The sequence below is a fragment of the Coregonus clupeaformis genome, unplaced genomic scaffold, assembly GCF_020615455.1.
Source record: "Coregonus clupeaformis isolate EN_2021a unplaced genomic scaffold, ASM2061545v1 scaf1873, whole genome shotgun sequence".
In the NCBI taxonomy this organism is placed as follows: Eukaryota; Metazoa; Chordata; class Actinopteri; order Salmoniformes; family Salmonidae; genus Coregonus; species Coregonus clupeaformis.
The window spans coordinates 6,179-17,500 of record NW_025535327.1 but is presented as its reverse complement, the minus strand read 5'-3'; the positions used below and the strand labels follow the sequence as shown (position 1 = coordinate 17,500).

Here is an 11,322-nt window from a genome sequence, read left to right as displayed (position 1 = left end):
CCAAGCAAATCCATATTAAACATATATTATTACAATAAGCCACAGAAACTGCGACGGGATCTCTTCCTACTTAGGGCGGCGTCTTCCAGGGACATGGCCACTGGCCACTTTCCATTCCACTGTTTCGTACTGTGCTTCATTTAGGCCGTTTCTGTGTTTTCACTTCATTTTTACATTTACATTTACGTCATTTAGCAGACGCTCTTATCCAGAGCGACTTACAGTTAGTGAATACATATTTTTTTATACTGGCCCCCCGTGGGAATCGAACCCACAACCCTGGCGTTGCAAACGCCATGCTCTATCAACTGAGCTACATCCCTGCCGGCTATTCCCTCCCATACCCTGGACGACGCTGGGCCAATTGTGCGCCGCCCCATGGGTCTCCCGGTCGCGGCCGGCTGCGACAGAGCCTGGATTCGAACCAGGATCTCTAGCGGCACAGTTAGCACTGCGATGCAGTGCCTTAGACCACTGCGCCACTTCATCTTCACAACCCGGAGCAACGGCGTCAACGCTGTAGCATATAACTGTAGTAACTGAGGGAGGTATTGTGCGTAGAACCTGGAGATATTTCCATCCGCTTCCATTCTAGAATGTGATGTCATGTAAATGCATCATAATGGATGGATCAATAACCTCAAAATGACCAAACGGTACGGGCTCTGCCCAACAGGGGTGAGTGATGACCAAACGGTACGGCTCTCTGCCCAACAGGGGGTGAGTGATGACCAAACGGTACGGCTCTCTGCCCAACAGGGGTGAGTGATGACCAAACGGTACGGCTCTCTGCCCAACAGGGGTGAGTGATGACCAAACGGTACGGCTCTCTGCCCAACAGGGGTGAGTGATGACCAAACGGTACGGCTCTCTGCCCAACAGGGGTGAGTGATGACCAAACGGTACGGCTCTCTGCCCAACAGGGGTGAGTGATGACCAAACGGTACGGCTCTCTGCACAACAGGGGGTGAGTGATGACCAACGGTACGGCTCTCTGCCCAACAGGGGTGAGTGATGACCAAACGGTGCGGCTCTCTGCCCAACAGGGATGAGTGATGACCAAACGGTCAGCTCTCTGCCCAACAGGGGTGAGTGATGACCAAACGGCACGGCTCTCTGCCCAACAGGGGTGAGTGATGACCAAACGGTACGGCTCTCTGCCCAACAGGGGTGAGTGATGACCAAACGGTACGGCTCTCTGCCCAACAGGGGGTGAGTGATGACCAAACGGTACGGCTCTCTGCCCAACAGGGGTGAGTGATGACCAAACGGTACGGCTCTCTGCCCAACAGGGGTGAGTGATGACCAAACGGCGGCTCTCTGCCCAACAGGGGGTGAGTGATGACCAAACGGTTACGGATCTCTGCCCAACAGGGGTGAGTGATGACCAAACGGTACGGCTCTCTGCCCAACAGGGGGTGAGTGATGACCAAACGGTACGGCTCTCTGCCCAACAGGGGGTGAGTGATGACCAAACGGTACGGCTCTCTGCCCAACAGGGGTGAGTGATGACCAAACGGTACGGCTCTCTGCCCAACAGGGGTGAGTGATGACCAAACGTGCACGGCTCTCTGCACAACAGGGGTGAGTGATGACCAAACGGTACGGCTCTCTGCCCAACAGGGGTGAGTGATGACCAAACGGTAACGGCTCTCTGCCCAACAGGGGTGAGTGATGACCAAACGGCACGGCTCTCTGCCCAACAGGGGGTGAGTGATGACCAAACGGTACGGCTCTCTGCCCAACAGGGGGTGAGTGATGACCAAACGGTACGGCTCTCTGCCCAACAGGGGGTGAGTGATGACCAAACGGTACGGCTCTCTGCCCAACAGGGGGTGAGTGATGACCAAACGGTATCGGCTCTCTGCCCAACAGGGGTGAGTGATGACCAAACGGTACGGCTCTCTGCCCAACAGGGGGGTGAGTGATGACCAAACGGCATGGCTCTGCACAACAGGGGTGAGTGATGACCAACGGTACGGCTCTGCACAACAGGGGGTGAGTGATGACCAAACGGTACGGCTCTGCCCAACAGGGGTGAGTGATGACCAAACGGTACGGCTCTGCCCAACAGGGGTGAGTGATGACCAAACGGTACGGCTCTCTGCCCAACAGGGGTGAGTGATGACCAAACGGTACGGCTCTCTGCCCAACAGGGGTGAGTGATGACCAACGGTACGGCTCTCTGCCCAACAGGGGTGAGTGATGACCAAACGGTACGGCTCTCTGCCCAACAGGGGGTGAGTGATGACCAAAGCGGTACGGCTCTCTGCCCAACAGGGGTGAGTGATGACCAAACGGTACGGCTCTCTGCCCAACAGGGGGTGAGTGATGACCAAACGGTACGGCTCTCTGCCCAACAGGGATGAGTGATGACCAAACGGGTACGGCTCTGCCCAACAGGGGGTGAGTGATGACCAAACGGTACGGCTCTCTGCCCAACAGGGGTGAGTGATGACCAAACGGTACGGCTCTCTGCCCAACAGGGGTGAGTGATGACCAAACGGTACGGCTCTCTGCACAACAGGGGTGAGTGATGACCAAACGGTACGGCTCTCTGCCCAACAGGGGGTGAGTGAGTGAGTTCAAAAATGTTTCTGTTTTGCGGCAAAACGTGTTCAATAGTAACAATTTCAGTTGAGTGAACGTTCCAAAAATGTTAAACGTTAAGCAGCAAACAGCTATTTTTTTTGGGTAAGGATTACTGTGGCATTTCAGCATTTTAATATCCAAACTGCAAATGACCTTGCTGTTCCTATTACATGTCATAGAAAGGCGACGTGGACACATGATTATGAGTAGTGGAAGGGTAGAAACCAAACAAACTTATGAGTCTCTCTCTCTCTCTCTCTCTCTCTCTCTCCAGGTCTGTCTCTCTCTGTCCATCTCTCTCTCTCTCTCCAGGTCTGTCTCTCTCTGTCCATCTCTCTCTCTCTCTCCAGGTCTGTCTCTCTCTGTCCATCTCTCTCTCTCTCTCCAGGTCTGCGTCTCTCTGTCCATCTCTCTCTCTCTCTCCAGGTCTGCGTCTCTCTGTCCATCTCTCTCTCTCTCTCCAGGTCTGTCTCTCTCTCTCCATCTCTCTCTCTCTCTCCAGGTCTGCGTCTCTCTGTCCATCTCTCTCTCCAGGTCTGCGTCTCTCTGTCCATCTCTCTCTCTCCAGGTCTGATTATGAGTAGTGGAAGGGTAGAAACCAAACAAACTTATGAGTCTCTCTCTCTCTCTCTCCAGGTCTGTCTCTCTCTGTCCATCTCTCTCTCTCTCTCCAGGACTGTCTCTCTCTGTCCATCTCTCTCTCTCTCTCTCTGTCCATCTCTCTTTCTCTCTCCAGGTCTGTCTCTCTCTGTCCATCTCTCTCTCTCTCTCCAGGTCTGTGTCTCTCTGTCCATCTCTCTCTCTCTCTCTCTCTCTCTCTGTCCATCTCTCTCTCTCTCTCCAGGTCTGTGTCTCTCTGTCCATCTCTCTCTCTCCAGGTCTGTCTCTCTCTGTCCATCTCTCTCTCTCTCTCCAGGTCTGTGTCTCTCTGTCCATCTCTCCCTCTCTCTCCAGGTCTGTCTCTCTCTGTCCATCTCTCTCTCTCCAGGTCTGTCTCTCTCTGTCCATCTCTCCCTCTCTCTCCAGGTCTGTCTCTCTCTGTCCATCTCTCTCTCTCTAGGTCTGTCTCTCTCTGTCCATCTCTCTCTCTCTCCAGGTCTGTGTCTCTCTGTCCATCTCTCCCTCTCTCTCCAGGTCTGTCTCTCTCTGTCCATCTCTCTCTCTCCAGGTCTGTCTCTCTCTGTCCATCTCTCCCTCTCTCTCCAGGTCTGTGTCTCTCTGTCCATCTCTCTCTCTCTCTCCAGGTCTGTCTCTCTCTGTCCATCTCTCTCTCTCTCTCCAGGTCTGTCTCTCTCTGTCCATCTCTCTCTCTCTCTCCAGGTCTGTCTCTCTCTGTCCATCTCTCTCTCTCTCTCCAGGTCTGTCTCTCTCTGTCCATCTCTCTCTCTCTCTCTCAGGTCTGTCTCTCTCTGTCCATCTCTCTCTCTCTCTCCAGGTCTGTCTCTCTCTGTCCATCTCTCTCTCTCTCTCCAGGTCTGTCTCTCTGTCCATCTCTCTCTCTCCAGGTCTGTCTCTCTCTGTCCATCTCTCCCTCTCTCTCCAGGTCTGTCTCTCTCTGTCCATCTCTCTCTCTCTCTCCAGGTCTGTCTCTCTCTGTCCATCTCTCTCTCTCTCTCCAGGTCTGTCTCTGTCCATCTCTCTCTCTCCAGGTCTGTCTCTCTCTGTCCATCTCTCCCTCTCTCTCCAGGTCTGTCTCTCTCTGTCCATCTCTCTCTCTCTCTCTCCAGGTCTGTCTCTGTCCATCTCTCTCTCTCTCTCCAGGTCTGTCTCTCTCTGTCCATCTCTCCCTCTCTCTCCAGGTCTGTCTCTCTCTGTCCATCTCTCTCTCTCTCTCCAGGTCTGTCTCTCTCTGTCCATCTCTCTCTCTCTCTCCAGGTCTGTCTCTCTCTGCCATCTCTCTCTCCTCTCCAGGTCTGTCTCTGTCCATCTCTCTCTCTCTCTCCAGGTCTGTCTCTCTCTGTCCATCTCTCTCTCTCTGTCTCTCTCTGTCCATCTCTCTCTCTCCAGGTCTGTCTCTCTCTGTCCATCTCTCTCTCTCTCTCCAGGTCTGTCTCTCCTCTCTCTCTCTCTCTCCAGGTCTGTCTCTCTCTGTCCATCTCTCTCTCTCTCTCCAGGTCTGTGTCTCTCTGTCCATCTCTCTCTCTCTCTCAGGTCTGTCTCTCTCTGTCCATCTCTCCTCTCTCTCAGGTCTGTCTCTCTCTGTCCATCTCTCCCCTGTCCATCTCTCTCTCTCTGTCCATCTCTCTCTCTCTCCAGGTCTGTCTCTCTCTGTCCATCTCTCTCTCTCTCTCCAGGTCTGTCTCTCTCTGTCCATCTCTCCCTCTCTCTCCAGGTCTGTCTCTCTGTCCATCTCTCCCTCTCTCTCAGGTCTGTCTCTCTCTGTCCATCTCTCTCTCTGTCCATCTCTCTCTCCCAGGTCTGTCTCTCTGTCCATCTCTCTCTCTCTCTCAGGTCTGTCTCTCTCTGTCCATCTCTCTCTCTCTCTCCAGGTCTGTCTCTCTCTGTCCATCTCTCCCTCTCTCTCTCCAGGTCTGTCTCTCTGTCCATCTCTCCCTCTCCAGGTCTGTCTCTCTCTGTCCATCTCTCTCTCTCTGTCCATCTCTCTCTCTCTCTCCAGGTCTGTCTCTCTCTGTCCATCTCTCCCTCTCTCTCCAGGTCTGTCTCTCTCTGTCCATCTCTCTCTCTCTCTCCAGGTCTGTCTCTCTCTGTCCATCTCTCCCTCTCTCTCCAGGTCTGTCTCTCTGTCCATCTCTCCCTCTCCAGGTCTGTCTCTCTCTGTCCATCTCTCTCTCTCTGTCCATCTCTCTCTCTCTCTCCAGGTCTGTCTCTCTCTGTCCATCTCTCCCTCTCTCTCCAGGTCTGTCTCTCTCTGTCCATCTCTCTCTCTCTCTCCAGGTCTGATTATGAGTAGTGGAAGGGTAGAAACCAAACAGACGTATGTTCTCCACACACCACCTTCTCAGACTGTTAGCTAACGTTAGTGAACTATTGACTCTTAAACTAACCTGTTTACCCCAACTCTTAAACTAACCTGTTTACCCCAACTCTTAAACTAACCTGTTTACCCCAACTATTAAACTAACCTGTTTACCCCAACTCTTAACTAACCTGTTTACCCCAACTCTTAACTAACCTGTTTACCCCAACTCTTAAACTAAACTGTTTACCCCAACTCTTAAACTAACCTGTTTACCCCAACTCTTAAACTAACCTGTTTACCCCAACTCTTAACTAACCTGTTTACCCCAACTCTTAACTAACCTGTTTACCCCAACTCTTAACTAACCTGTTTACCCCAACTCTTAAACTAACCTGTTTACCCCAACTCTTAAACTAACCTGTTTACCCCAACTCTTAAACTAACCCGGTAACTGAGTTGGGGTTAACAGGTTAGTTTAAGAGTTGGTTTACCTCAACTCTTAAAAGTAACCCTGAAATCCATTCAAATAAAGCAAGGTACATCATGAGTCAAATAAGCACTAGTCCTAAAACATAGGAAGCAAGCTGGCAGATCAGTCAGACCAATTGGATCCAAGAGAAAGAATGTTCCGTGATCCTACAGGAAATACGGGAGGTTATTAAACGCTCCTGAGTTGAGAATATTAGTGGCAGATCCAGAGACCCAAAAGCTGAACAGATAAACTTATTTTTGAGGGGGGGTGGCATTAAATCAAATGATCTCCAATGATTTGCCGCCCGTCCCCCTAGTACTATATAAAGTGTGTGTGTGTGTGTGTGTGTGTGTGTGTGTGTGTGTGTGTGTACTTACTCTCTTGCAGTAGATGGTAGGAGAGCGCTGCTTGTCTCTGCTTCTCCTAGAAAGACAACATCATTCAGGGTTAACCAAAGACTTAACACACACACACACACACACACACACACACACACACACACTGACCCAGGGAACACACACACCACCGACCCAGGTAACACACACACACACACACACACCACCGACCCAGGTAACACACACACACACACACACACTGACCCAGGGAACACACACACACACACCACCGACCCAGGAACACACACACACACACACACACACACACACACTGATCCAGGTAACACACACACACACACACTGACCCAGGGAACACACACACCACCGACCCAGGTAACACACACACACACACACCACTGACCCAGGTAACACACACACACACACACTGACCCAGGTAACACACACACACTGACCCAGGTAACACACACACACACACACACACACACCACCGACCGAGGTAACACACACACACACCACCGACCCAGGTAACACACACACACACACACCACCGACCCAGGTAACACACACACACACACACACCACCGACCGAGGTAACACACACACACACACACCACCGACCCAGGTAACACACACACACACACACACACCACCGACCGAGGTAACACACACACACTGACCCAGGTAACACACACACACACACACACACACACCACCGACCGAGGTAACACACACACACCACCGACCCAGGTAACACACACACACACACACCACCGACCCAGGTAACACACACACACACACACACACACCACCGACCGAGGTAACACACACACACACACACCACCGACCCAGGTAACACACACACACACACACACACCACCGACCGAGGTAACACACACACACACCTGGACAGTGTCCTTCCATTTCTGGTGCAGCAGTTTGGCCATGTTGAGGTCCATGGTCACAGAGTAGTCATCAGGAGAACACACACCTGGCAACCAAGAACAGAAGAACACACACCTGGCAACCAAGAACAGAATAACACACACCTGGCAACCAAGAACAGAAGAACACACACCTGGCAACCAAGAACAGAATAACACACACCTGGCAACCAAGAACAGAATAACACACACCTGGCAACCAAGAACAGAATAACACACACCTGGCAACCAAGAACAGAATAACACACACCTGACAACCAAGAACAGGAGAACACACACCTGACAACCAAGAACAGAAGAACACACACCTGACAACCAAGAACAGAAGAACACACACCTGGCAACCAAGAACAGAAGAACACACACCTGACAACCAAGAACAGAAGAACACACACCTGGCAACCAAGAACAGAAGAACACACACCTGGCAACCAAGAACAGAAGAACACACACCTGACAACCAAGAACAGAAGAACACACACCTGGCAACCAAGAACAGAAGAACACACACCTGGCAACCAAGAACAGAAGAACACACACCTGACAACCAAGAACAGAAGAGCTCAGGGAGTGGGTCTGTGCTGTGTGTGTGTGTGTTACCTGGGTCAGTGGTGTGTGTGTGTGTGTGACCTGGGTCAGTGTGTGTGTGTGTGTTACCTGGGTCAGTGGTGTGTGTGTGTGTTACCTGGGTGGACACCGACAGGGCCGAACAGCTCAGACAGTTGCAGGGCCAGTTCTGTAGGCAGCTTCAGTTCAACACTCTGGATGTCCAAGTGCCTGATCCTCCTCTCCTCCCTCTCCATCCTCCCCTTCCTCTCCTCTCTCTCCTCCTCCTCCTCTCTTCTCTCCATCTCCTCCAGCTGGGCTAGGAGCGACTGGGTCACCTCCTCGTCTCCCTCCTCCTCCCCCCGTTTCTCCCACTGCTCCGCTCTAGCTCCGCTCTCCGAGCCCCGAGCCACTTCCTGCTCTGCGACATCTCTTCCTGGTGGTCTGGGCTCCAGACGAGTGGACTCTCCCAACGGGGTGTTTTCTTCCTCTGAGCCGCCCCCACCCCAAGACACAGGATGGTTCAGTCCACTAACCTCCCCTAACCCTCCCTCCACGCCTCCCCCTGTCCTCCACCCCTCCTCCCTTCTTCCCATTACAACAACCCTCTCACTATCAGAACAGCTGGAGGCCGAAGCCTGCACTTCTGCCTCCTGCCCTCCTGGGGGCGCAACCTCTCTCTCTGTCCTCCCCTCCAGCCCCCCTTGACAGTCCAGCCCCACCCCCACGGCCAAGTCCAGATCATCATCCTCCCCTCCTCCACCCTCTTCTTCTTCATCCTCCTCTTCCTCTAAGAACAGTCTCTCTCCAGAGTCTAGCAACAGATTACTGGTCCACTCCAGGTCCTGAGGAAGGAAACGAATGACACATTAATAATTCATCTAGTGTGGGTCCCAAATGTGTCCTGTCCAGAGGGTGTCCTGTACATCAAGCTGTCTCACTACAGAAACAGGAGATAGATTAGTGTCCTGTCCAGGGGGTGTCCTGGTACATCAAGCTGTCTCACTACAGAAACAGGAGATAGATTAGTGTCCTGTCCAGGGGGTGTACTGTACATCAAGCTGCCTCACTACAGAAACAGGAGATAGACTAGTGTCCTGTCCAGGGGGTGTACTGGTACATCAAGCTGCCTCACTACAGAAACAGGAGATAGACTAGTGTCCTGTCCAGGGGGTGTACTGGTACATCAAGCTGTCTCTCTACAGAAACAGGAGATAGACTAGTGTCCTGTCCAGGGGGTGTACTGGTACATCAAGCTGCCTCACTACAGAAACAGGAGATAGACTAGTGTCCTGTCCAGGGGGTGTACTGTACATCAAGCTGTCTCACTACAGAAACAGGAGATAGACTAGTGTCCTGTCCAGGGGGTGTACTGGTACATCAAGCTGCCTCACTACAGAAACAGGAGATAGACTAGTGTCCTGTCCAGGGGGTGTACTGTACATCAAGCTGTCTCACTACAGAAACAGGAGATAGACTAGTGTCCTGTCCAGGGGGTGTACTGTACATTGTGATGTCACGAGAGGCTGTGTCCTGGAGGGACGTTACATCCCCCTGAGGTGGCTGCAAACCCAGACAGCTATGGCTCCATCTGCTGGTATGGTCGGGAACTCCACCCCTCTATGGCCAATCTTCACACGCAGCTGAAACAAATGAGGAGCTGATGAGCTGAAGGTTTGGGAAGGGAAGAGCACACTGAGGGGAGTGTGTGGGGGTGAAGAGACACAGTCTCCAACCTGGGCTCTCTGGAGGACAAGAGTGCTGCACGTCCACTTCCATGAGGAATATAAGGATTTGGAGATACTTACCTTTGGGGAAATACTCACCTTTGGATATATGCACCTGTGGAAATACGTGTGGGACATTTGGAAGGACGTTTTGCTGGGTTGGCCACTAGCTGCAACGTGGAATACAGTAAGACTGGGGAAAAGTTATTTGAGCGAGTGAGAGTTATGATTTTGGATGTGGAAGAGACATCCCTGAACTGTTAACCCTTAAAGAGCCACAAGAGAACAGAATTGTGTTATACTTTCGTTAGTTTCCCAAGACCTTTAATAAAATCCTTGTTTTGATTGAACCTGGTCTCCTTGCACTACTTGAGCAATCCCGCTGAAAGCTGTGTAGCCTCTCGTGACATCACAGATGGTGGAGAATACGGGCACGCTCAAGCGTTAATAGTGCATGTCAGAGGAGGATACCGAAGGTTTGATCACCCAGTTTTCCAAGTTGGCGTAGGCTCCCCGCCGACTGAAATGGAGGACATATTGAAAGCCCTTGTTGCTGGCCAGCAAGCCCAGATGCAAGCAAACGTGGCTCTCTTGGAGGAGCAAAAGAAAGCCAACCTTCTGAAGGCAGAGGAATTGCAGTTGCAGAGACAGAGGGTGGTCCAAAATACCCGCCCAATAAAGGCAAGTGACTTTATATCTAAGATGGGAGCTACCGATGACATTGAGGCATACCTGCATGCATTTGAGGCCACGGCCACTAGGGGAAGCCTGGCCCAAGCAACAGTGGGTTGGTCTGTTAGCCCCCTTTCTAACCGGGGAATCGCTGAATGCTGTCCGGGACCTGGGCCCTGACCAGGTTACTGACTATGATGCCCTGAAGTCTGAGATCCTCAGCAGATATGGACTCACAAAGTTTGGTATGGCCCAGCGCTTTCACAGCTGGACCTTCCAACCAGACCAACCTCCTCGGGCGCAGATGCATGAACTTGTCCGAATCGCAAGGAAATGGCTGGATCCGCAGAGGAATACAGCAGCGGCGGTGGTGGAGGCCGTTGTGGTGGATCGTTACCTACGCGCCCCCTGCCTTATGAGGCAAAAACGGTTCATCAGTCAACAGGCCTTGACCACGGCTGATCCTGACCGTGGAAGCTGTGAAAAGTACCAGGCCACAGCGGAGATGCTGAATGCTTCCCGAAAAGACCCCAGGAGGGCGGCCCCACCACAAATGGGAAGAACCCGTCCAAAGGACCCCCAAGGTCTCGAACCCAGCCACGTCAGGACTTATCCCGGCTCCAGGGGGGAGCCAGAAACCAGGCGGGTCCAAGAAGAGTACACCAGGAGGGGGAAACTCGACAGTGTTACCGGTGTGGGGAGATGGGACATATCTCCTGGCAGTGTGGGAAACCAGCCGATGAACCTATGCCCACTGCGGAGTCCTCCAGCTCAGCACCCACACACCGTGTTGCCTCGCTCTTGGGAGTCGTAGATGGCGGCCCAGATCGACCCCCCCACCTGCCCGGTAACTGTGAATCACCATGATGTGGGAGGCCTTACTGGATTCTGTAGCCGGGCCACCCTGGTGCGTAAGGATTTGGTGGGCCCAACGTGTCTGACCCCGGGAAAGTCCTCCCAGTTTCCTGTGTCCATGGGGACACCAGAGAATACCCCATTACTGAACTTACAATGACCAGCACACGGGGAACCATACACACGACGGCGGGGGTGGTTGATTCCCCTCCCGTCCCCTGTCCTAATTGGACGAGACTGC

At 52.6% G+C, this 11,322-nt stretch overlaps 1 protein-coding gene across 1 annotated transcript in view; it reads right to left on the bottom strand.

Annotated features, from left to right (window-relative positions):
- The window catches only part of LOC121562438, a gene marked incomplete at its 5' end in the record, with an annotated part of 9,291 nt that extends 619 nt beyond the window's left edge, over positions 1-8,672 (bottom strand). The window contains 3 exons of the mRNA XM_045218885.1: positions 6,362-6,407; positions 7,243-7,328; positions 7,967-8,672. Coding sequence (XP_045074820.1) covers positions 6,362-6,407; positions 7,243-7,328; positions 7,967-8,672 — 838 coding nt within the window. The remainder of the gene's footprint in view (positions 1-6,361; positions 6,408-7,242; positions 7,329-7,966) is intronic.
- Between the last annotated feature and the right edge of the window lie 2,650 nt (positions 8,673-11,322).